The sequence below is a fragment of the Mus caroli genome, unplaced genomic scaffold (assembly GCF_978045245.1).
Source record: "Mus caroli unplaced genomic scaffold, Mus_caroli_1 scaffold_13, whole genome shotgun sequence".
NCBI lineage: Eukaryota > Metazoa > Chordata > Mammalia > Rodentia > Muridae > Mus > Mus caroli.
In genome coordinates this window covers 24,762,931-24,788,891 of record NW_028227268.1, presented here as the reverse complement: position 1 = coordinate 24,788,891, position 25,961 = coordinate 24,762,931, and the positions used below count along the sequence as shown (strand labels likewise).

The following is a 25,961-nucleotide window of genomic DNA, read 5'->3' as shown; positions in this document are numbered from 1 at the left end:
TCATGCCCCGCCCTGGCCCATCACCTCAACAGACACAGCTTTGTCCGTGTTTCTCTTGCTGGAAGCATCCAGGCCTTTGGTGGGGTTACTGCTCTTTGGGGTGAGAGGGGTGCCTTCGGCAGGTCCACTCAGCTCGTGGAGATTCAGTGGAGGACTCGGGGGCGGTATTTCAAAATCCAAGCCTTTGCTGAAGTCGGTTTCGGCTGCCACCTTCTTGGGGGACTGGTTCAGGAGATTGTTGGGGGGAGGCCACATACCCTCATCCACTTGCCTAGGGTTGGAAGAGTGAGGAGCAGCTAATGAGCAGTGGTAGCCCCAGGAGGGGAACTGAACCTGCAGTTGTCAGGGAGGTTCTGGGAACTTGCAGGAGAGATGGGAGAGCCCAAAGAGGTATGTGAGGGGAAGCCAAGGCATGCAGGGGTCACGGGTCAGAAGTGAAGGGCAGAGCTAGCTGGCACACAGTGATCTCTGCCGAGGAGTCAGGATAAGGGGTCTGGGCCCAGTGTGTAACCCCATGGGAAACTAAAGATCAAGTAGAGAGTGACCTTCGGATCTGGGCCAGCGTGTCAGTGACCCCCCGGCAGCGCTTGAGGAGCCCGTCAAGGCGTTGAGGTTCCTCCTTCAGGAACTTCACTGCCTCCACCTCCACGCGCAGCACCACCCGCATCTTACTCTGCAGGCCTGGGAAATGAGCTGAGAGGGGAGGGCGAGTAAGCTGGCTGGGTAGGCAGACTGAGGAACTGGGGCACAGCAGGGACACCCCCCCCAACACTTAAGTCGGCCTCGGCCTCGCCAGGGCAGGCTCACCCTTGAGCTCCGTCAGCGTCTCCCCAAGCTGCTTCAGCACCAGCGCCTTCTCTTCCAACTCAGGACCCGGCACCAGCCGGTGGTTATGAGCCACATCCCTCTGGATCTTCTCCACTGACTTCTCGAGGTCACTGCAGGCACAGAAAGATCCTTCTCAGCCCCTCCTGGCCCCAGCCAGGTCTCCCCAGAAATCGAGCAGCTGGGAAGAAATCATGTCACCAATCAGATCAAAATTAAAAGCGGCAGCCAGGTGTAATGGCTTACTCCTGTAATCCTAGCACTTGGAAAGCTGAGGCAGGAGGATTGTTGAAAGACTGAGGCCATGCTGGGCAGTGGTGGCGCATGCCTTTAATCTCAGCGCTTGGGAGGCAGAGGCAGGCAGATTTCTGAGTTCGAGGCCAGTTTGGTCTACAAAGTGAGTTCCAGGACAGCCAAGGCTACACAGAGAAACCCTGTCTCAGAAAACAAAAAAAAAAAAAAAAGGAAAGAAAGAAAGAAAGAAAGAAAGAAAGAAAGAAAGAAAGAAAGAAAGAGAAAGAAAGAAAGACTGAGGCTAGCCTGGACTACATAGTAAGACCTTGACTCAAACAAAACAAAATAACAAAACCAAGTCACAAAATTAAAATCCATTCCCCAGGCTACACGTCCATGTGAATTGGAAATGCTGGATTTCAAAAATAAGATTTTCAAATAGTTCCTGAAAGGAGTCCTCCCCGCCAAGCTCTGATATACAATAGTATCAGCACTCCTGCCTTTCCCTCAGTGACAAACTTCAGACTCTTCCCCAGACACTGGAGAGCCTGGAGGCCATACAGTCTCACAGGGGCCTAGAGACAGCTGTACACTTCTGAGGGCACAGCCACGAGTGTCACCTTTTGTCAGAGCGACCTGCCACAGAGTCTCTCTTCCTGAGGCTACAACTGCCTCGGGTTTTCAGCTGGTTCACTGTAAACACTTAGGATCTCACATTTTCCTAAAACCAGGGGCGGAGCAGAGTGGCATGAGCCTGTAATCTCAGCACTTGGGAGGCTGGGAGAACAGGAGCACAAGTTTAAGGCCAGCCTGGGCTACAACAAGATGTTGTCTCAAAACAAACAGCCCAAGAATTGCAAACCAAGGCGCCAATCCTTGTGTTAAGCTCTTAATGTGTGGGTGGGAGGGAGGCCAGGAGATGGCTCAGTGGGCAAAGTGCTTGCTGGGCAAGCCTGAGACCCTGAGTTCAGATCCCCACACCCATCTAAAATCTGAGCATAGTACAGCAGAACTTCAACCCCAGCACTTGGGGAAGAGGAGGCAGAGAGTGAGAGACCTGGTCCCCAAAACTAAGGTAGAGGCTAAGGTAAACTAAGGAGAAATGGCTTCGTGGTTAAGAGCGCTTGCTGCCTCTTGCAGAGGACCTGAGTTGGATTCCCAGCACCAAATTAAATATTTTAAATATCATAGGCTGAAGAAGTGAGAGAAAGAATTACAGGCAGGTTAAGTCATCACAGTCCTACCTGTGAGTCAGAATCAGATCAAAATTAAAAGCTGCACTCTGAATCATCTGTCACTCACTCACGTGCGGGACTTTACATACATTCATGTCCTCTGTTAGATTTCAGCCCAACAGCCCACGTGAAAACGACTTGAATCTGTCTTACCATCCGGCACGTCTGTTGTTTTAAAGTTCAGTGTGATCAACCAATCCCACGAGCATGCCTTAGACATCACCGGCCAACCAGCCGATGAAAACACAGACCAGGGCAGAGCCAAGGACAAAGTCCTGAGATTCAGCACTGCTGGCTAAAGAACTACCCTGCGTTAGCATTTCCTGTTCACCAGGTTGGCACCTGATGGTCAGGCCTGTACAGGACATGCACTTCCTTATTTTAACCTTAAAACAATCCTGCCGGTGGGAACGCTGCTTCCAGCCGACACACGGACAAACAGTGGTTCAAACACTAGGCTACACTTCCCAGCTTCTCTTTGCAATTAGAAGCCGGCTTTCAAGCCAGGCAGTGGTGGCGCACACCTTAATCCCAGCATTTGTGAGGAAGGCAGAAACGGGATGATCTCTGAGTTCGAGACCAGCCTGGTTTACAGAGTGAGTTCCAGGGCAGCCAGGGCTACACAGAGAAACCCTGTCTCAGAAAGGGGGTTAAAAAGTGGCCTCTCACCTGAGGGAGGCCTACACAGGGAAGTCGGGACAGAAAGGTCACATTCCTGGATCAAGCCCATGAAGACCTGCCATGCAAGCTTCCTCTATGTTCTTGCTCTTTCTGGTTGGTTATGAAGAACCATGACCTGGGTGACTTTGGAGGAGGTGTATGTTGAACGTGGCGGAACCTTCTGCCGTCTAGATCTGCATTGCAAACCCATCTACAGTGTGTTCTAAGAAAGAAAGATCTATCTTTTTTTTTTTTTTTTAAAGAATGATGCATTTATTGAACTTTAGGTGTGTAAGTGTTTTGCCTGTGTGTATAGGGTACTGTGTGCTGGCCTGGCACCTGCAGAAGACAAAAGCACTCACATTAGAACCTCTGAACAAGGGCTGGCAAGATGGCTCAGCGGGTAAGAGCACTGACTGCTCTTCCAAAGGTCCCGAGTTCAATTCCCAGCAACCACATGGTGGCTCACAAGCACCCGTAACGAGATCTGGTGTGTCTGAAATCAGCTACAGTGTACTTACATATAATAATAAATAAATCTTAAGAAAAGAAAAAAAAAAAGAACCTCTGAACAAGAGGTGGTTGGGAGCCACCATGTGGGTGCTGGGGACTAAATCTGCAGTGTTGTTGTTATTGTTGTTGTTTTCACTAAAGAGCAATAAGTGTTCTTAACTCCTAAGCCATCTCTCTGAGCCGTCTCTCTAGCACCTTTAGTTAATTTTTTTGCAGTAGGATCTCAACATATCCCAGGCTTGCTAAAGATATATATGTAGCTGAGGATGGCCTGACTAAAGACACTTCCACCCTCCTCCTACATCACCACACCCAGCTTAAAGTCCTTTACTTTAGAACCATTAAAGGACTCAGGGGTGTTTTGTTATAGCATCTGCCTTAAAGAAATAAGGAACTCTAACTGAGGTTTGCCCTTGAAAAGGGGGGTGGAAAAAGCGCTGAGATAATTGAGTTCAAGGTCATACAACTAACTATTCCGTGTGGCAGTATGTACTCGTGTGGGACCGCAGCCATCGGCTCTGTAGGGTCTCACTTACCTTCCGTCCCACCCAACTTCCCTCCAGCACATGGGGCAAACAAACAAAACAAAACAAAAACCCAGAGCTCTGGCTCAGCAGACAGACTCCAGGAGTCAACAGGCTTCAGTCAGGGGACCATATCTATCTAGAGAAAGCCCAAGCGTTGGCTAGACAGTCAGGTGAGTGCGCCCAGCAGGAATAAAACCAAAACCCAGGCCAGCAGGTTGCCAGAAAAGAGGAAGGAAGGAACAAAGGAAAAGGAATATGAGAGAGAGGGTGGGGGGGGGAGCGCACAGGGGCTGCAGGACTCTTCACCATGTCTAAGGCAGGAGGCGGGTGACGGTCCTTAAGGTTAGTCCAGAACCAACATACGGCCCAGCCCCTGCCTCACTCAAGATAGACACGTGCCAGGTGGGAGAATCCCACCAGCAGTTCCTGGGTTCTCTACAATGAGCAGTCCAGGCAATGGGTATGATGAGGTGAGGATTCTGTGTTCCTGGAGAACTGAGGCTCCCAGGAAGCCCGGCACCAGACAGTCATGAAGACAAGAGCACAGATCGGTCCTTTCATTTCTTTTGCCCCAGAGCTTTGATGGTTTCCCCCCCCCCTTAATTTCTCTTTAATGTCTCAGACTAACTCCTTTTGAAAATCCTGGCCCAGCTCCTCTATGCAAAATGGAAAGAGACAAGGAAAAGATGGGGAAGCGGAGGAAACAGAATCCCTGACACAGCGTGACAGTCTCGGGTCTGCTTAAAGATCTGCGGTGGCTGTCACTACGTCATCCCACGAGACAGGATGGTGACTTGGAGTTACTGCTGCTGGCTCATTACCATGTAAGGGGCTCCTCACTGCATTTCAGCTGCATGGGGGGGGGGGGGGGCGGTGACACAGGATCTTACCTTAAACATTACCAAAATGCATACCAGGTTTACCTGGGACCCCGTTGTATGACCACCTCATAAAGCCCCGGTAAGGGCCCCAAATATGACTTAGTGGGGTAGCACCATAGAACAGTTTTCTTGGCTCCCTGGTCCTAAGTCCCTTAGCACAGTCAAGCCCTCAGCTGTTTCCAAAAGAACTGTAAAAATATCAGCACTGGGCTGATGAGATGGCTCAGTGGGTAAGAGCACCCGACTGCTCTTCCGAAGGTCCAGAGTTCAAATCCCAGCAACCACATGGTGGCTCACAACCATCTGTAACGAGATCCGGCGCCCTCTTCTGGAGTGTCTGAAGACAACTACAGTGTACTTACATATAATAAATAAATAAATCTTTAAAAAAATAAAAATAAAAATATCAGCACTGATGAGAATGCTGAAGCACGGAGGGGGTGGCAGCCACCTTTCATCACATAGCACCTAGATTCTGGAGCTGTCTCTGGATCCCCTACTGCCCCGTGTCACTAAAAGGGACCACAAGAAAGGAAGGGGACTTTGCCTCAGCCTAAACAACTCAGGAGAAAAGGCTGCGGTTAGATGATGGCTGCTGCTTCCTGAATGGACAGGGAGAACTGCAGCATCCCCCTTCGCAGGTGCCAGACAATGGAATTGTGGCCAGACAGCCATTTGCTAAATCTGGATCAGACAGTCTTCTGTTAACCCTTCCATGTCTAAGCGGGGTGGGGTTATTCTCTGTTTATCCTTCTTCAAGACTACTAGAGCCTGGCTTCACTTTGCAGAGGAAGGGAAGGGTTTTCTTTGATGCTTGGTCTCAGGGATCAGGGTGGTAAGGGGTCAGGAACCACCTGGGCATGTGACAACATCCCTGTCGCTGCACCTTCTGGTTCAACCCAAGGGTGAAGCTGTCTTTGTCTTAGGTCAGAAAGAAAGCAGACACAGGGTAGAGGGAAAACAGACGGCTGGCGTTATGAGAGTAGGCTGTAGGCCATAGGAAGCGATACCATGACAGAGGCAGGCACCAAGCCAGAAAAAAAAGAAATCAGGAATTGTGCCAGATGGCCAAAGGTTTGTGGGTCATAGAGAAATCAGGCCACAGTGGAGGGTGAAATCAGACTTCAGAACACCAACAAACGTCATCTGTGATTTCAAATAAAGGACCCGCATCTTCCAAATGAGCCAGGCTGTTCACCGAAGCCGCATCATGCCCCCTTCTCCCCTGACAAGTCTCCGGTCCTCTTCCCACCCCGCAACCCCTACACGCCTGGACCCAGCCTCACTTGAGCTGCTGAGTAATGAGCTCCTCGTCGTTGAGGTAACGCAAACGCTCCTCCTCCACCAGGGTGCGCTGCCGCTGCAGCGGGTCCTCCTGCCGCCGCGCCGCCTCCGACACGCGCATGCTCAGCTCCGCCTCGGTGCGCTTCAGCAGCGCGCGCACCGACTCCTGGTTCTGGAGCTGCGGGACACAAGAATGCTCGCGTGGACCGGGTGGAAGGAGGACGCATGTTGGGAAGGGTGGGCAGAGGGCAGCCCTGCGCAAGCAAAGCTCCACAGAAGACTGGGTTGCTGGGCTATGGGTGTGAGCTGCCCCGAAGGCGTGGCAACGTCGAGAGAGGAGTTGGGGAGAACCCAATAGGAGATCCCGGCTGGGGATGATAAGGCTCATGGAGGGGGCAAAGTTATACTGGGCTTCACCCAAGGCAACGTGGCTATGAGCAGCGGCGAAGACTGGGACAGCTGGGGAGGGAGATCAAAGTTATGTTCTGAAGAAATATAGGGGCAGAAGAACAGGATGAGAAGTTCTGTGGCCAAAGTGTGACACTAGATAAGGCCCTGACGACAGTGTGACTATGGGCCTGTGGCCTCAAGAAGCCCTGAGTGGAGACAAGACCTGAGGTGAAGGGTCTGCCGATGTAGCAGGAACTGCAAGACGAGTGCCCCAATTGACGTGGGTGGCCAAGATCTTATCTGTGGCCCAGATGGCAGCTCTCTGCCCTCCACTCCCAGCTTGTCTCTGCTCATTATCCTCACCTGACAAGCCCTAAGCCCCTCTTGAAGAGCCGGCACGAAGATGCCAGGCTCCTGACAGGTGGAACCATCTGCCAGGCAGGGAGGGACAGCCACTCTAGGCTCAGGAAGGGGGAGCTGAGCAGACTTGGGGAATATGGTTACAGGACCTGAAGGAACTGGGACCACCGCAAAGGACAGTGCATGGGGGGAGTGGTGGGCACAGCTCAGAAATGAGGATGGGGACTGGGACTCAATGAAGTGTCCGGGCTTGGTGAGGTTTAATAGTTAAGTGGAAACTAGAAAGGGAGGCAGAAGAAGGACCACTGAGCAATGAGGGACTCTGCTCACTGGAGCGAAATGCCGGGGAAAGGTGGGGCAGCATTTGCAGAGAAAGTTACAGCTGGTGAGGGTGGGATAGGTGGGGTGTGGGGGTGGTGAGGTGTGGGGGTGGGCGGGGAGGGAGCGGTACCTGGAGCTTGCGCAGCTGCTGAAGCTGGCCACGCAGGTCGCTAGCGCTGTTCTGTAGGCCACGCAGATGCAGCTGCATCTGCAGACGGCTGACAGCAGTGGGCTGCCCTGCAGGGGTGCTGCTGGCGGAGGGCGGGGGAGGGCCCGACACCGGAGTGGCCCCGCTACTCTTACTGCCTGACCCACACACGGCTGAGAGAGACCAGAAGAATGAGCCATAAGGAGAGTGGAGCAAAAAGGGAAGGGGAGGGGCCTCTCCACTCGAGGCCCCACCCCCAGCCAGAGAGGCACATTGGTTATGACTGTCTACCCCGAGTGATGGTGAGTTCTCGAAGGAGTAAAGTGGAAATCTGTGGCTCGCCCATGATGTAGCTACTTGAGCTCCAGTTAAGGATTAGGAAACTAACCCTAAAACTCTGAGAGGAAGAGAAGAGTCACTCACGTGCTGAGGGAGTGGCTGCTCCATTGGAGCCTTCAACCTTCTCACTGTGAAGGAAAAAACAGAAAATGTCCACGGGGGCCTGGACTAGCCTCGGACCATCAAAGCTGAATGGGACCTTAAGCATCACCCAGCTCCCTGATCTTAGGATAGAGCCAGGGAAAACAGAAGGGAGTCGGAGTCACATAGTAGACACAGGGCTTCTAATTTAGCTCACTGTCCGTATCTCTGCCTCAAGCCCAGGCCCTGACAGTGTATTGGGGCGGGGGTCAGGGAGGGGTGGACTCTCACCTTGGGGTCTCCGGCTCTGAGCCTCGCAGTAGGGCACTCTGTACCAGTCCAGTGAGGCTGGCAATCTGCTTCTCCATAGCCTCCATGCGTTCCCTGGGGAGGAGGGTGGGAATCAGCCCCTCCTGTAAAAGCGTGTCCCTCCTGCCCAACCTACTTCCTACCTCTAAGATTAGCAACTAGGGGACAGTTAGTCTTCCCCTGACTGGGCCAACGGGATTAAAAACCCCTAGCTCTCCTCTGCCTCTCTCACCAGGGCCACCTCAACACATGTCTGAAATCCCAGCAGTTGTGTGTGTGGGGGGGGGGGGGTTGCAGAGTTTGAGTAGCCTCGGCCACCCAACAAGACCCGGTCCCAAGAACATGAAACACTAACACAAAAAAGCCCAATTCCTCCCCCCACCCCCACCCCACCCACCCCCGTCCCGAGCCTGCACCAGTGGATTTCAGCGGGGCTATGTGCTGGACAGCTCACTGCCCGCCTAACACTAAAGGGGCTGGGTCAGCGCTCCGTTTTACTACTGGGTAAACTAAGGCTAAGGAAATAAATACAAACGTGGGTCTCTAGAAGCATCACTTGAGGCTTCACCCATCCCTCCAATGTCCTCCCTGCCAGATAGGAGACACTCTAGCCACCTCCTTTGTCGGAAGATACTGCCACCCCTCTGCAGGTCCAAATCCTTCCTCTGTGGCTTCTATATCTCCTCACCTGGTCTCTGTGTCTTTGGCTGGCACGGGCGGCCCGAACCCTATGAGGGAGCGCTCCCCAGGTCCAGGGAAGAGTTCAGAAGGTGGTGCTCCGGCCGTGGAGGCACTCCCGGTGCTGCGGGCCTTGCCTCCAGGACTCTCAGCAAAGACCGACGAGGAGCCCGAATCTTTGCGGAAGGACTGGCGCACTGGCGAGCCGCGGCTGGGCGGCCCGGAGTAGGGGCTGTGCGGGGGTGGAGGTCCCCCGGAGGGCGCCGAGACGTCGGCCAGCTTCTGCGGGGACGAGGGCGGCAGACGGAAGCCATAGCCGTCTCCGTAGAGCGGGCCGCCAGCGCCCGCCTTGTACAGCGAGTCCTCCAGGTCGGACTGCAGCGCGGCGGCGGAGTAGGTGCTGAGAGAGCGCACGGAACCCCGCTTGTACAAGCCGCCCGCGCCCGGGTATGCGAATGGGTCCCCCGCCGCGGCGGCCAGGCTCAGGCGGCCCTCGTGCAGCAACCCGTAGGGATCGGCATAGAGGCCCTCGCCCTTCACCAGCACCATGCCGCCAGCCTTGCCCGCCAGGTCCTCATCTGGCTTCACGTCGCGCCGCTCCAGGATGGCGCTGGGGCTGGGGCTCACGCCCTGGCCGGTCGGGGCGCCTCCCAGTCGCTCAGCCGCGTGGTGCACCGGGCTGCCGGCGTAAGAGGGCGGCCGGCCCCCAGCATAGGAGAGGCGTGAACGCGAAGGCGAGCCCGATGGCAGTCCCGAAGGCAGCCCCGATGGCAGCCCTGGAGGCGGGGAGCTAGATGCTAGGTGCGATGCGGGCGACAGGTTGTTGAGGCGCCGCGTGGGCGACGACTCCCGCGACGCGTAAACCATTTCTCTCTGAGCAGAAGACAGCCCGAAAAGCCCATGGAGCAGGTCACGAAAGGGGCTTCTTTCTCCTTGCTTGAGAAGCCAGCATCCCACTCTTTCCCCTAACTAGGCTCTGTTCTTTCCTCTTCTAGTCTATCCTGGGCCCCTTGCCCATCAGTACTCCTGCATGGGAGTAAACTGGCAGACACCAGAAAGGCAACCCCTCAGCCCGTCCTTGATGGGAACAGGAAGAAGAGGAAAGGAGAGGCTTGGAGAGAAGGCTTACAGTATCTAAAGGCCCCTTAGAAAAATCTTGAGTGGACAATGCGGAAGGTAGGTGAGCTGTGAGGTGCACAATTAACTAGGGCACCTTGTCTCAGACTCCCATCTCCAAAAACACCCTAGTTCTATATTCTCCCTAGACCCCACTTGCCCAATCTCACCAGTGTCTTGGGTGCTCTCAGACATACCCGGAGGTCACCGTTGGTGAGGTGTGAGCCAGGAAAAGCAGCATACAACGGCTCCTTCCTATAGATCTTGATGATACTTCGGTCTTGGATATCCCTGTCAGGTAGAGAGAGGGACAGAGGGTCACTATGTGGCCCCCAGCTGTGCATGATGGGAGGGGCAGCAGCTAGAACCCTTTTCCCCTTTCCTAACTCCTACACTCAGTGCTCAGTGTCTCCTGGTACCTTGGGATGCCTGTTACCAGCAAGCAAACTTGCAAACGAATGGGGGCAGGCAGACACACACACACACACACACACACACAGAGAGAGAGAGAGAGAGAGAGAGAGAGAGAGAGAGAGAGAGAGAGAGAGAGAGAGAGAGAGAGACTCCACCTGTCCACTTTCACAGCCTAGGTTAGTGGAAACCCACAGAACTGGAAGATTGAGGAGAGAGGGTGGGGCACTAGGGTTTGCAGGAGAAGGCAAAGGGTGGAGATAGGGTGCAGATTGACCTAGGGAAGGGCCACCAAGGGTCCAGAGCTCTTCAGAGGAGTGTGGGGAAGTCCACCCACCCCCCTGGGGCCGCGCCCACCGGACGTCTTCCAGCTCGTAGAAGACATTGCGAGCCTCGTCCTTGATGAGGATGGCGGTGTTGGGCGACTTAAGCATGCCCATGGTGAGCTTCTGCGGGAACATGTGCGCGATGAGTGCGTGCAGCGTGTCCAAGCTGCTGACCTCATGCGTGATGTGTACACGTCGTGTCTCCTCTCCGAACTGCAGGAACAGGACCCCTGCGAAGGAGACGTGCCCATTACGCTCACTGCCTCTGTCAATGCACCTCGCGCCAGGGGAGTGCAGTGAGCCCTCAGGAGCCGCATCCGTCCCACAATGGCAAGGTCTGAGGCCAGACGCCTTCCCCGAGTGCAAGTGCACCCACGCGCTCCTCATGCCGCCGGTTCGCGGCCCGCCTCTCCGAGCACCCACCAGACCCCAGGCAACTGGAGTCTGGACGCAGAAACGGCGTTAGGGGCAGCTCGGTAGAGCAGAAACTGCAGGAAGGTCGGGAAAGTTGGAGGGGCTGGCGAAAACACCGGGAGAAAGAAATGAAATGAGGAAGAAAAAAGGATTGGATAGAGGAGGCTGAGAGGTAAGGGCCAGCAGGGGATGCTAGGGTATAGCAAAGGAGAAAGAGCGCTGAGGGCAGCAAGGACTTGGGGAGGTGACGGCCGCTAGAGGAGGGGGTGGCAGGAGATAGAGAAGCGAAGGGCGGGAGAAGCCGGAGGGAGGAGCTGTAGCAGGGCCGGAAGACAGGCTGGGCAGTACCTGGTGAGCGCAGCTTGGTCTGGCTGGCAGAGCGGGAGAGAGGCAAGCTCTGTCGGAAGCGGTTCATCCTGCTGAAGCCCAGGGGCAGCTCGGCCTCGGACATTGTCTCCAGCGACTCAGCCGAGGCGTAGGACAGCTTGGCTGCCTGGTCTGCTAGCCCTGGCTGGGCTCCCTGAGTATGGCGCGAGCTGCGGGTCTGCAGGGGCAGGGTAGGGCGAGAGGCACCAAGCATGAGCCCCCACCCCCATCCTTTGCTCTATCACTGCCTCCATCTGGGCTCCGGAGCTCCGGCCAGACAACACCATACACACGCGCGCGCGCGCGCGCGCACACACACACATACACGTTCACGCGCGCGCGCACACACACACATTCAGAGGAGGATCTGTCTCCTGGGTTCCAGACTCCTCGTTGGGTAGCTGCTGAAAAGATTCCCCGACTCTAAAGGCCTTGGATTCCCTGAGACACCCAGCAGGTAAATAGTGAGCAAAGGACTCAGGCACCCTGGGCAGCCATACAAGAAACCATCTGAGTCGGACCCATGGGCACGCCTGCTATTTTAAGCTTCCAATGAACAACAACAACACAAATTTGTCACCGAGGTGAGCAGCAGAATTGTTGAGCAAATTGGAGCATTAGTTCCAGACATTAATTAAGCGGCGGGTGTGTGAGCGGCGGGGCGGATTTACTCTTCAAGGGGCTCAGGGGGAGCAGGGAGAAATCAGAGAATGAGGGACCCCAGGCTTTCAGCACTGGGAGGGGCTCGTGTTCAGAAGCCTTGACTCAGAGGGCTTAGTAACTGGCAGAGTCTGCCGAACCCTCGGGTCAACTGGACCACAACTTAAGCTGTGCACTCATGTACAGGCTAAGCCAGGCGTGATACACACAGATATACTGTGCTAGGCTCCACCCCCTGCCTGTGATGCACATACTGTCACATCGCCTGGCTGGCCTTCCCTAGCCTTGAGTGCGACAGTCCCCTTCCTAAAGCTACAACTGAGAAGGCTCTACAGCTAGGTTAAGGATGCCACAGGCTGTTCAGTAACCCCCTAGGTTCAAATCCCAGTATCCCCCCACCCCCAAATAAAGACCTGGAGTGGTAGTTCACTAGGAAGGGTGTCACAGGGCCTGACCATTGTTTCTTGGGAAGGTGGCATCTCTCCTTATTTCAATTGTCCTTCTACATTCTACTTTTGACTCTTACCCAGGGCCACAGCCTCAGCCACTCTGCCCCAGACCCTACACCAAACCTGGCTCCTAGACAGATGCTCTGTGGTTTAAACTGTTATTAATTATTTTTAAGATTTATATATATATATATATATATATATATATATATATATATATATATATATATATGAGTACACTGTCACTATCTTCAGACACACCAGAAGAGGGCATCAGATCCCATTACAGATGCTTGTGAGCCACCATGTGGTTGCTGGGAATTGAACTCAGAACCTCTGGAAGAGCAGTCAGTGCTCTTAACTGCTGAGCCATCTCTCCAGCTCTGTTATTTGTTTTAAAGATTTATTTATTTAATATAGATGAGTACACTGTCACTGTCTTCAGACACACCAGAAGAGGGCATCAGATCACATTATAGATGGTTGTGAGCCACCATGTGGTTGCTGAGAATTGAACTCAGAACCTCTGGAAGAGAAGCCAGTGCTCTTAACCACAAAGCCATCTCTCTAGTCCCAGTTGTTCTTTTGGGACAGAATTTCACAATGTCACCTTGGCTGTCCTAGAAATGGCTAAGTAGACCAATGCTGGCCTTGAACTCAGAGAAATCCACCTGCCTCTGCCTTCTGAGTGCAAGGACTAAAGGCACACTACACCACATTTGGCTCTCATTTAAGTTATTTACAGGAATAAGAAAATGAGTCGGATCAATATCATTCTGTAGAATATATATTATACATACAAATGGTAGTTTACTGCCATGAAAAAATAAAACATGCTGTCCAAATGTACTTAAATTCTTATGTTCAAAGGCAGGTATGTTGGTACATGCTTATAATCCCAGCACAGAAAAAGCTGAGGCAGGAGGATAGCCAATGGGTTTGAGGTTATCCTAGACTTACACTGGGCTACAATGTGAGACCTAGTTTGAAAACAAACAAAAATAAACTTATTTTTAACACTTAAATCACATAAATCACTCAGACCATTGACATCAACAATCTCAGGTCTGAGAAAGCTTTCTTTATTCATTTTAGTCCTTTATGAAACTAAATTTTGAACAATTGGGATATATTACTTATACAATTAAAAGGACAATAACAAAAACATCTCTCTTATTTTATTTTGTATTTTTGAAACAGGGTCTCACTATGCACCCATGGACAGCCTACTGAGTACTTGCTATGTAGCCCTGGCCAGTCCCCCACTTGTGTCCATCCCCCTGTTTCTGCCTCCTGAGTGTGGGGTTATAGGCAAGCACCACCCAACCTAACAAACATACCTCAGTTCCTTCTTCCCCCCAAATCCTGATTATCCTCTAATTAATCTCCATCTTCCTAGTAAGTCAATTTAATGTTCCAATACAATTAGCATGCTCAGAAAGGGAGAGGATCTTCCAAGAGTCAGTGTGCCTAGATGTCCTCAAAGTAGCCTGGAGAGCTTGGGAAGGGGCATGGAAAACCAGTTTTGGGCGGTCACCAAGAAGTTTCTGGCCTCAAGCACAATACCTTGATCAGCAGGGAGGGCATGGGTCTTTCAAGGAAGGAGGCTGTATATGAACTGGGTCTGCGTGGGAGATCTCATATCCAGACTGCAGAGCTTAGGTGTCAACTCTAGGCCGACCAGCAGTGACAGGGATCCCCCTACCTTCATCCCCAGAGGAGCCACCAGTGGGGAGCCTATGCAATAGAGGGGGAGTCTGGACCAGGCTGGTGGGCATGGAGTTGCCAGGCAACTGAAAGGTCAGTGGTTGCCAGGCTGGGGTCGATGAGGGGCTACAGAATGAAGCAGCTGGTGAGATGAGGAATAGGGGTGGCCACTGGGTGGGTGGGGGGAGTTGGAGGGAGATGTTAAGGGGAGGTGTGAGAAGGTGTGAGGGTGGAGGGGGGGTGGGGGGAGATATGGGGGGAGGTGGGGAGGAGGTGTGGGGGGTATGAGGGGAGGTGTACAGGGATGGGGGAGTGGGGACAGTATGAAGAGGTGTGGGAGGGGGTTATGAGGGAGGTGTGGGGGATGTGGGAAGATGTGGGGGAAGGTGGGGGCAGTGGAGGAGGGTATAGGGAAGGTTTATGGGGTGAGAGGAGAAGTTGAGGTAGGCATGAAGGGTGTGGGGGTAGCAGAGGGCACAGATGAGCTGTCTAGAAAAGGAGGGTGTGAAAAGCACAATGATGGACAGATCCTGGGGATGGCTGGCCACAAAAACAGGAACTAGGAGAAAATAGCCACGCCCCTTCCTATACCTCCCCCCCCCCCCCCCCCCCCCCCCCCGCCCTAGGCCACGGGCATCTTTTCATTCTTTCTACCTTTATAGAAAGCCCTAAGGAGATGGAAAGTCTATGAATACTTCTCTCTGCTCCCCAGGCCCCACCAAAGAAGAAAAAAAGAAGACATCTAGACTAGCAGGCATGTCTAACTTCTGACATGGCAACACAACTGCCTTCTACCAAGTTCACACTTGAGAACTAAACAACAAAACATCACAAAGCAAACCTTGCAATGTTTTAGCTAAGTTCATGATTTTGTGTTGGCCCACACTGACAGCAACGTGCTTGTGTTAGACATGCTGGCTAAGGGAGCTGGCCAGAGACAGAGACTGGAATAGGAACTCACACAGAACTTGAATACAGGAGGGGGCTGCCATGGGAGGCAGTTGTTGGACCTGTTCCACCAAAGAGCTAATGAGACCTGGCCTCAGGCCAGGCAGAGGGAGCTAGGGCTAGGACAGTCAAAGCCAAGATCTGAGCTCCCAACAGCTGTCTGCAGACTTGGGCAGAAGTACTGGGAGCTTTCACAAACTCTTTCCAGGATCGACAGACCCTTAATAGGAACCTTTGTGGGTAAAGCCTGGGGCTCAAGACTTCTTATGAAACCCTAAAGCGATTCTAGCATGCAGAGGTTAGAATCAGGTCAGTATCTGTGACTAATGAAGTCAGCTACCTGGGGAAGCACGCTAACAGAGCATACTGCCCCAACGTGCATTGCTCTCCTCGCTTCCATCTTGTGACAACTTTGAGAAAGTCCTGATGGCACAAGTCTGTAATCCAGCAATTTGAGGGACTGAGGCAGGAGGATCACAAATTCAAGGCCTGACTGAGCTAGCTACAGAGGTAGTTCAAGATCAGCCTGGACAGCTTAGTGAGACCCTGTCTCAAAATAAAAGGTATAAAAGGGTTGGGGTGCTGGGTGTGGTGGCACACACCTTTAACCCTAGCACTTGGGAGGAAGAGGCAGGTGGCTTTTTGTGAGTTGGAGGCCAACCTGGCCTACGTAGTGTGTTCCAGGCTCAAAACTAAACAAGAAAAAACAAGAACAATACCCCCCCAAAAGAGTTGGTGGGGATGACTTGATGACAGAACACATGCTCAAGGTCCTGGGTTCAATCCCCACTCTGGCCTCTATGATAAAGCTGCTGTTCACTTTTCAAAAGAGAAAGCAAGGCCCATAGGAGTATAAATGACTGCTAGCATCTTAAAGCTATTTAGGAGCGGGTTAGAATTCACCACCAGGCTATCAGACCCTCAAGCCCACACCCTCTCCTCTCTCCTGGCACTTCCAGAGAAGTGGGGTGACAGGCAGACACAGGAGCCCATGATAGAGACACTGATTCAAAGGTTTCTTCCAGGAAAAATGATGGCTTGCACACAGGACACCTGGCAAGTCTGGGTGCTAGCCTACTACCCTTTCATCATGTCGGAGGCTCCAGGGGCCACAGATCCCAGACAATGAGCCACAGCAGAACTTGTCTCACCCAGCTCTTGGTGTGTTACAAGAAGATAGGGTGCCTGAGGGTGCTCCCCCAGGGGCACCATGGTATCCTGGGAGTGGGAAGATACCACTCCAGGTCTCAATAACACAAACTGTCCAGGAAGTAGGAAGGCACCCATCCCCCAGGCCTGACCTCCAAGGTGAACACCTTGAAGGGTACAGGGCATTGCCTGGTCATGACCATGGTAGGGAATAAGGAAGGTAGCCCTGAGGCCTTTTATGGAGGGGCAATGTGAGTTCAGGGTGCAGGGGCCACAAGTAACTTGTGACTTCAGGTCCCTGCCTCTGTCAGCAGATTCTAGGCTGGGAAATGTCCGGAACCTTTCTCATTCGAAAACACCCCCAGTAGGCTGGGGGTGCTGGGGACCTGAGTACCTATCTCTAGGCCAAGCCTACAGTGAAGCGGCAAGATTCCCACTCTAGATCCACAAGCCCCTAGCAGACAAACCCACTTTCTCTCCCCGCCCCAAGCAGCAGCCATAACCGGCAGCCCCAGGCCCACCGCCCGCAGAGGAGGGGGCCCGTGCAGTCGCACACCCCAGTGAGAAGCATGTGCAAGGCGGGGGGGTGGGGGTGGGGAGGGCAGGACATGCAGTCGTCACAGAGGCAGAAGCATCGCGCACTGACCTTGAAACTCCAGTAGTTTGGTTGCTGATGGAAATAAGAGAAGAGATGGTTATAAGGGGCTGCCAGGGAAGAGGGACAGGGTCGGGTCAGAGACTCTCGGGACTCAACCCCGGGACATGGGCCTCCACCCTCTGGGAAACAAACAGCAGGCAATGCCTGTGCCTCTCAATTCTCCCCTGAGGCTGGAAGCTTCTGGGTCACCAAGGACGGGCCGGTTCCAGATGTGCTGGTGGGAGAAGCAGGATAGAATGTTCCAGATGTTTTGTGTCTTTTCTAGACAGGGTAATTAACCTCAGAGAGAGAGAGCTACAGGTGAACAAAAGGATAGATGGCCATGGTAAAGACAGCCGAGCCGGTCAAAGGTTTAAGGGGAGGGTGGTGATAAATCTGAGCTGCAGTGGGACCAGAGAGGTGGTACTCCTTATGGGAGACCAGGGCAAAATGTCCCAGAAAAGATGGCGGGTGTTCCAGCTCAGTTGGGAAAGGGAAGAGCTGGAGACTGGGAAGAAAGGTGTGCTGAGCAGACCGGATAGCTTAGGTAGGTACCCTGAAGCAGGCAGGGGGGGCTGGGAAGAAGCAGAGGGGAGTGAAGGAAGGGGTCAAAGGTTGTTGCTAGATGCTAGACAGCCTCTGATGGGAAAAACATCAACAGATCAAAGTACAGAAAACACAGGGATGAGATGTTGTGATGTGAAAAGGGTCCCCAGTAGGGCTGAGGGCAGGGAGTAGATGGTGGTGGCTGGGACGGAGGCCAGGGTAGGCAGGCCTGTGTGCCAGGATGTGCAAGGATCGTGGAGAAAAGTGGACCAATGCCAGTGACCGCTGGCACTTGTCAGTGGATGGGAGCTGGGACAGCACTTGGAGCTACAGAGGTGGCAGAGAAGAGTTTTAGGGGGCCCGAGGCTTCTCTTAGCCCTCAGTAACTCAGGGTCGCCCTGCCCTCCCTAGAGACCAGAAGGCTCTTCCAGATGGCCGGCAACAAGGGAAGGACAGCCTCGAGGGCGGGCTGATTCTTGGCAAAGCTGAGGGTACCCTGCTGACCGGTGCCAGCCTCAGCAGGAGAACAGAGGCAGCAGATGGCCTGGCCCCAGGGTGCCTGGCACGAGCGGACAAGATTCCCCTGGCCTCAGAGCCACTGGCAGAGGAGAGGGACCTTGAGGGTTCCTGCTGGGAGGGACACCATGCTGCGGTGCCCTGTGACCCCTGGATGCTTTAGGGGCAGGGAGGAGCTTGGGAGGAGGTGAGGGTGGGTGGACTGCTGGGTGGACTGACAGCTTTTTGGGGTGGGGATGATGACAGTCTGGGTCTGGAGGAGAGTGGTGCCAGGGGATGCCTTCAGGTATCACAGGAAGGGACAATGTGACTTAAAGACTTGAGCCATAGTTTCTGTGACCTTGGATAGAAAAGGAAGCAAAGAGACAGCAGAGCCAGGCTGGGGACTCGGAAAGGTTTCTGTTGAAAGTCACGTCTGCAGACCAGGAGTGATGGACGGCTCTGCAGAGAAAGCCTCCTGCTCCCCATCCACCCCACAGTGGGCACAGGAGCCCTCCACAGCTCCCTGCAACATGCACGTTGTTCCTGCAGTGAGCTGGCAGACTCAGGCACATCCTTGAGTAGACAAGGAGGTCACAAATATGTCCAGAACAACGAACACACCTACCAAGGAGCACAGCGCTAAGGGAAGCCATGAGAAATGGCCCCAGAAACACAAAGCAACTCGGAGCCGTCCACACAGAGACCACCCGACTCAGACCTACCTCCAGGGACTCTAGCTAGAGCTATACCCAGCCAAAGACATAGAAGGTAGCAAGACCAGTCACACCCACCCTCAGCACATCACAGACCCATAGAGGCAATGGACCCCCATTCACACACATACACAAACACTAGCTACAGAAAGATACACAAAATATACAAGGGCCAGCATGACCGCTGACTGCCAAGCCTGATGATCTGAGTTCCATACCTGGACCCTACATGGCAGAATGCAAGAACCCACTCCCCCACACTGCCCTCTGATTTCCACACACGTGCACCATGGCAAGCACATACCCTTCCTCATACACACGTATACTTAATAAATATTAATTTTCTCATTAGAGCAATATATGTAATACAGATTCAAAGGAAATGGTCCTTTCTCTGCTCCCCTCTGCTAGCTGGGTCAGGACATGTGTGTCACCACTCACCAGTATCTAATGGCTATGATGGTCCTATCATCGTGTCTGAGAGCTAATTTCCTGAATCAAGAAAGATAAAAGTTGGGCTGGTGAGATGGCTCAGAGGGTAAGAGCACCCGACTGCTCTTCCGAAGGTCCAGAGTTCAAATCCCAGCAACCACATGGTGGCTCACAACCATCCGCAATGAGATCTGGCGCCCTCTTCTGGAGTGTCTGAAGACAGTTATATTTACATATAATAAATAAATAAATCTTAAAAAAAAAAAAAAAAAGAAAGATAAAAGTTGTCCCCTCCATGATCTTGCCATCAGTCTCAGCACAGGGACCCAACTGGTGTTCCTAGAAGATGGGCAGGCAAGATGTGTCTATAGCCACATGGACTGTGCCTCATTGTGGGTTCTAAGACTGTACACACCCACCTGGAAGGCTTGGGTCACAAACAGGCCCATGGGAGGAAACAGGGTGGCATCAGTGTCTGAGAAAGGCCATCCTAGCTCTGAGAAGGGTACAGATGGAAAAGAAGCCATGTTTATGTTTGGGGGACTTGGGTGGACAAATGACACTGACACCCAGCCATAGGACTTTGCAGTTCTGAGTGCCAGGGCTTCCTCAAGTGAGCCCTGCCTCCTTTCTGGGTCCTCTCTTCAAATGAGGAAGAAGGATCCTTTCATTGGCTTCAGTGGGAACCAGGTACATGGTCTCCAAGCAACTCACTGTCCTTGGAGGGGAAAATTGCTTCAGGAGAAGCCCCCCAGGGAGATGGGCCATCATCCACCCTTTCAGGTGTGAACCCAAGGGACCAGCCCTGCTGAAATGGAGCAGAGGTTCCTCCTCTATTGGGCAAGAGGGACACCTCAGGTCCCATCCCTCCCCTTACTCCCTTCCTGGTTGTAGGTTCTTCCACCTGTGCCCAACACATATGTGCTATGTAGCAATGCCCTCAACAAATCATGGCAATGAATAAATGCCAACCAGGCAAACCAGGCGAGGCCAGCAGGGATGGGGTAGCTCTAAATACTAGGTCTGGCCCCGCTCCGTCCGTTTCTGGGCCCCTGCTATTCTGAGCCCTTTTCCTGAGACTATCACAGGTCTAACCCTGAAAGAAAGACAAGGAGCTTAATGTGGTGGCGCATGCCTTTAATCCCAGCCCTTTGGGAGGCAGAGGCAGGTGGATCTCTGTGAGTTCAAGGCCAGGTTCCAGGACAGTCAGAGCTATATAATAGAAAGAATATATATATATGAGAGATCTGGGTCTCTCTGCTCTTTGTCCAACAAAACCTCACCAAAGCCAAGCCGTAGGGGCAGAGCTAGCCTTCCCAGAACTGAGAGAGTACAAAAGAAAAGAGAGCTGAGCAGGAGAGACTGGCAGACCTGCTGCTTATAAGGCAGGCTTGCAGGAGCTGGGGCAAAATGAGAACCAACCATCATCGTCCCTCAGGACCATGATTGCAGCCATGGGGAAGAAGACTTCCCCCAGGGAGCTGAAGAAGTAAACTAACCAGCCCCCTACACACACACACACACACACACACACACACACACACACACACACCACACACACACACAGGAGGAAACAGCTTTTTTCCCTTCCAGCTGAGGAGTTAACCTCTATCACTCCTTTCCAGTACTCAGTCTGTCTCTCCCGCTGGAGCTGGCCCTCCTCCACCCACTCCAGCTTTGGAGAGGCAGGACGGATCCCCATTCGGACCTTACCACAGCCCTTACCCTTTCCCCAGGGCAGAGGTCCCGGGGTAGGCTAAGTGTCCCCATGACCCCTTCTTGACCTCGAGCCCCGAGGGAGCATCCTGCAGAGAGGAAGGCAACCCACAAGTCGCACCCTTTTCCTTCGTCCCCAGACTGACGCACACACCCACTTCCCAACTCGGGTTTACACGAACCCGAGTCCGTGTAAACGCCCGCTCCCAGCTTAGGGCTACGCCACGCACCCTGTGGCCGCCAACCTGCCACCGCCACGCCGCGTTCGACCCTCCCCCAGGGGTTTGCAGCGACACCCGCAGCTCCGAGCCCTGCGGAGGCTGGGTGTGTTGGGGAGGGGGGGTGCACTGCAGGAGCCGCGCGGTGCCTAGGGCCCGGGGCGCACCCCGGGAAGGTCATGACTTTCTGAGGTTGGGGGAGGGGGCGCCTGCCGCATTTGGGGGTGGGGGCCGACACACGTGGAAGGCACCTGCTGCGGTAAGGAAAGGGAGGGGGCGTTTCTCCGAGATCGGGAACCCGCTGCGGTCACGCGCCACGCACCCCTAGACTAGTCCTCGGAGCTGTGGATCGGGACCCGATCTCCAGGTCCCCGCCTCCCGCGGAACCCCACAGCCACTCGTCCTTACCTGCGGCCACAGGTGCACGCTCCTGGCCCGGTCCCGCGTCGGGCGGGGGAGGGAGAACGGCCCGCTACTCCCACCCGCGCGGGCTCTCCCCTCCCCCGGCCGCCTCCACAGCCGCCGCCGGTGCCCTTTGCTGCAGTGCGAGAGCCGCTGCCGCCGAGCCGGCCCGGGCCCCGGTCGCCCCGGTAACCGCGACTCCACCTGGCGCGGCGCGTTGCGCCGCCGTGCGCATCCCCTCTCGGCCCCCTCCCGCGGCGCGGCCCCGCCGGCGCAGCCCCGCCGAAGAGCAGAGGAGGCTGGTGGCTGCGTCGCCGCGGTCACCCGATACGCCGGCCCGCCGCCCGGGACTCGGGTTGCAGCAAGAGGGAGGGAGGTTAGACAGCCTAGAGGAAGCGCGGGGGGAGGGGCTGCGGCTTGGTCTAACCTCTGGTCCCTTCCCAAGATCCTCCTCACTGCCCCCATCTCCAAAGGTCTTAATTATCCCCACCTTCCCGGCCTTTAACCTCCTTTCAGCAGCGCCCCTTTGCCCCTTTAATCCTTCCATGACTTAATCCCCGACTGAGTCTGGGAGGCCTAGGATGCCTTAGGTTCCTTGGTGGCCTCAGACCATGCCTTGCTGTGTGATTCTGGTCCTTTGCTGGCTGTCTCTGTGCCTTGGCTTTACGAAAATGAACCTCAGACTTATCTCTGGTGGGGAGGAATATAATAAACTGTATCAAGAGATGACAAGATCCTGGGCTTACTATTAAAGTCTGGGGCAAAGGTCCCCCACAAACTCTCCTTCCTCCATCAGAGTATAATTCCAGACAACAGACCACCGTCACTCCATCACAGGACATAACTGAGCCCACGAACGTCAAGCCTCATGTCTGCCTCTGAGGGCCCAAAGCCCTAACCCTGCCCCCAACACTCCATCTAAGAGACCGGAGGCACCAGGGAGGAGGCACCCTCTCCATCCTGTGCCTGTCTTCTGTCCATCACTATGATTGTCCCAACCCTACTGTCAGCCTGTGGTCACCACACAGGTGGCTACTCACGACAACTCTCTCCCACCTATCATCCAGCCTTAGGAAGAGACGCATCCCTGTCCCTGTTCCACAAGTTCATCCAAAATGGGGCTGAGAGCCTGAGAGGAAGCGGCTCTGTGCCCTGAGGATGATACTCAGCCTGTCAAGCTCTTACTAGACAGATTCCTTTCAGCCCGGGCAGCCCGCCCTGCTCTGGAGGCTCATCACATCCTAGCTGGTCACAATATCCTTTTATTTGCCTTGGGAAAGTCCAGCCTTGTCACACTCGAGTACGTGAAGAACTGGACCTCTTCCACTCAAAGAACTGGCAGCCACAGCCCTTCTACCTACTACGGTGGCCATCAAGTCCAAAACTCCCTGGCTCCAGGTACAGCTAGAACTCCTTACCCTCCCATGCCTGCTATTTCTCCCCTGGCAGTGTGCAGGCCTGAGCTGGGAGAGCATGCTGAAATATACCCTCCTCTCAGGGAAAACGAGACTCAGGGAGGAACGGGGAAACAGGATCAGAAGCAATGGCCCTAGGTCTTTTCAAAAATTGCAAGAAGGGAGAGAGAAAGACACCACGCAGAACTTCCTGGTGGTCAGATGGGGGAAGGCAGGCTCCACTGAAAACCAAGACTGGGGCATAAGATGAGAACAAGAGACTCCTGGGAGCCCAAGGAACAAGACTAGGTCCTCTTGCTTAAAAGAAAGAAATAACTATTTATTTGTTGGTTGGTTGGTTTTGAAACCGTTACTGTCCCTCAAAGAGGTTCCAGCTAGATTTGGGGAGGCAATTGTAAGGACTCAATCAGGGAGATGTAAATCCAGGGTGTGGGGGTTTCTTGAAAGTGGAGTGTTCGCACATAAGAGAGAAGGGGTACAAAATAATTCTCACTATCCCCCCCCATTACAAAAAAAAATGGGCCTCCCCAAAGCCGAGCTCCACCATGGATTTTTGTGGGGGGATGGGTGGCTCACCTGGGCAGGCTGGCCAGCCCCTGAGGGGGTGGAGTCGCCGTGGAGGTGAGAACAGAGGGAGCTGAGGAGGCACACAGGGTCCACGGTCCAGCCGCCGACCTGTGTGTGTGAAGCAAGGGACACCCCATTAGGGGGAGCGGGCAGGAGCCGCTGGGGGTGGAACCGGACAGGGATGGACGTTCCCAGGGCATGCTCTGGCACAAGGATGGGAGCCAGAGTCATGGAGGGGCCTTCACAGTGGCTGGTACTTTTAAGTAGGGCCCCAAGTATTTCTGTATGTCTGTCTGACAGTCCAGGGCTTTCCCCACCGGAGAGAATCCTGATTTCCAGTTTCCAGCTGCCTCCAGGAAACTCCTCTAGTACCTGCCTAAACAGGACACCTCAGACCTCACAGTGATGGGAATCACCAATGGGATGACCTCCCTCCTGTAGTCTCTCTCTGCCATCTCTGTAACACTGGCTTCCTGCTCCTACCCAAGGCCACCAGAGGAGACTTCTCCAATGCTGTTCCCGCCTGCCCCTGGCCTCTGGCCCCAGAATCTCCTCTGACAACCAACCACTCCTGCTCCAAACGTCCTCCTGGCTTCACACCGCAACTGAAAGGGCCCTGGGTCCTACCACGGAGCCTCTGAAGGAGCAGATAGGGGCAGGACAGAGGAAAGGGATGAGCCAGAGCATGGCTTGGTGCCCCTTGGAGCTGCCACCTGGCCACTCTCATCTTTTTTTCTGCTAAACAGACATCTGTGTAACCACGTGTCCAGCTCCTCACTACACCTGGTCTCCAAATGCTGAAACTGGCCACGGCTTCTGCTTACCCCTGCCCAGACAATACCTAGGCACCAACTGCCCCACGGTTTCTCTCTGATCATTTTCTGCATTAATGGCCTTCTCATGACCCACTCTCATTTCTGCTCCTAACTTGACTGCTCCCAAGTCTCCTGAAGCCATGGTCCCCTGGAGTCCAGAAATGTATATAAGGTATCCATTTGGCATCCTGGAAAGGTCCCTTCCAGCTTCTCACCCCATCCCCACGACTCTCACCCATTTCTGTGTCTTTCCCACATCTCCCTGTCAGTCAAGAGCTTCTGTTTAGTTCTCATGTAAGTCTCATGTAGCCCAGGTTGGTAGCTAAGGATGGCCTTGAACTTCTGATTATCTTGCCCTCCCCACATCCCTCCTCCCAGAGTAATAGGATTGCAGGCATGCACCACTACAGCCAGTTTGTGCAGTGCTGGGAATCAAACCCACAGCCTCTGGCCTGCCAGGCCAGCACTCTGTACCAACAGCCAGCCCCTGCTCAGTCTCCCCCTCCCACTCTGTCCATACACCCCTTCCTTTCCTCTCTTCCTTCCCCTGCCTCAAGCCATCCTACACCCAGCCTCAATGTACCATTTATAATAAGTACAACCCTCATGGTCTCTACTGGCCCACCCCACTTTATCAGTCTGCCTCCTCGTGTCCCACTGCAAACCTTTTCCCCTACCCCCAGTATCTGTTCCAGCCAGAGGGACTTTTGTGTCATGCCCCCAGTCCACTCAAACACATGCTGCTTCCCCAGTACCTGCTGATACAGCATTTTCTTCCTTCTGTTCAAACCCTTTCACCCTAGTCCTCGTATAGGGACCACCTCCTCCAGGAAGCCTTCCTATCAGGCCTCTGCAACTGATATTTCTGATCCTAAACCCCGTCCCAATGGACCAGGATGCTTGTACAATGTCTAATTCTCTACCCCCAACCCCACCCCATCCCCCAGCTAAGGAGGTCAGGGCTCTACCTGAGTCTTGAACTGCTTCTGATCCTCACCAACCTAGATCCTGTTCCCAGGGGTGGGGAGGGGGGACTCTGGAGCCAGGAAAATGCAAAAGCCAGACAGATCTAGAGAGGACGACTGGGAGCAAGCAGGGTCCCAGAACCATGGCGTCCTTGATCTCTGCAAAGAGGGGGCAATGTCCCTCCCTAACCCCGGCCACAGCAGGGTTGTGTGACACCTGGAAAAGGAGCTGTGACCCAACCCTCCTCAGTGTGACTGAAGGAGTGCTAATGGACAGACACTGCCCACCTTCTCCCAGAAGGGATAAGGCCCGAAATTCCAGAGCTGGGACACACCAGCCACAATGGTCCCTTCCCATCGCAGGGCTAAACACAGAATACTAGCCCCAAGAGAAAGCTGGTGCCTGAGTGGAGAAGGGCATTATGGAATCCAGGCTGGGCGAGGCTGAGGAGGGAAGCACCCTACCCCAGATAGGTCCTGGGCCAAAGGCAGAGGCCCCAGCCCCTCCCCTCCCTTAGCCTTACCGAGGGCAGGAGAGAGCCAAGGAACACAGATTCTAGATCAGTCACACAGTAGCACAGCCAGGCTGTGTTACTGAAGGAGGTAGTACTAGGCTCCAGTTCTGGGCTCTATTCAGGCTAGGACTGGGGACAGGTGAGATGCAGCCTTCCAAACCTCCCAAGGCTGAGAGGCGCCACCCAGCATT

The 25,961-nt window shown here is 54.0% G+C and overlaps 1 protein-coding gene across 13 annotated transcripts in view; it reads right to left on the bottom strand.

Annotated features, from left to right (window-relative positions):
• Srcin1 (SRC kinase signaling inhibitor 1) overlaps positions 1-25,961 on the bottom strand; it is a 66,843-nt gene that overhangs the window by 15,740 nt on the left and 25,142 nt on the right. For 8 of the 13 annotated variants that reach the window (XM_085829597.1, XM_029483824.2, XM_085829594.1 and 5 more), the window contains 13 exons: positions 23,485-23,583; positions 16,978-17,001; positions 11,401-11,596; positions 10,670-10,868; positions 10,072-10,192; positions 8,796-9,658; positions 8,090-8,182; positions 7,802-7,845; positions 7,361-7,551; positions 6,162-6,337; positions 808-938; positions 546-693; positions 25-271 (listed from right to left, as the gene is read on the bottom strand). In XM_085829597.1, coding sequence (XP_085685723.1) covers positions 25-271; positions 546-693; positions 808-938; positions 6,162-6,337; positions 7,361-7,551; positions 7,802-7,845; positions 8,090-8,182; positions 8,796-9,658; positions 10,072-10,192; positions 10,670-10,868; positions 11,401-11,596; positions 16,978-17,001; positions 23,485-23,583 — 2,532 coding nt within the window. Of the gene's footprint in view, positions 1-24; positions 272-545; positions 694-807; positions 939-6,161; positions 6,338-7,360; positions 7,552-7,801; positions 7,846-8,089; positions 8,183-8,795; positions 9,659-10,071; positions 10,193-10,669; positions 10,869-11,400; positions 11,597-16,977; positions 17,002-21,499; positions 21,974-23,484; positions 23,584-25,961 lie in introns of those variants that run through there. The other 5 variants (XM_085829598.1, XM_029483827.2, XM_029483828.2 and 2 more) reach the window with 3 other exon arrangements.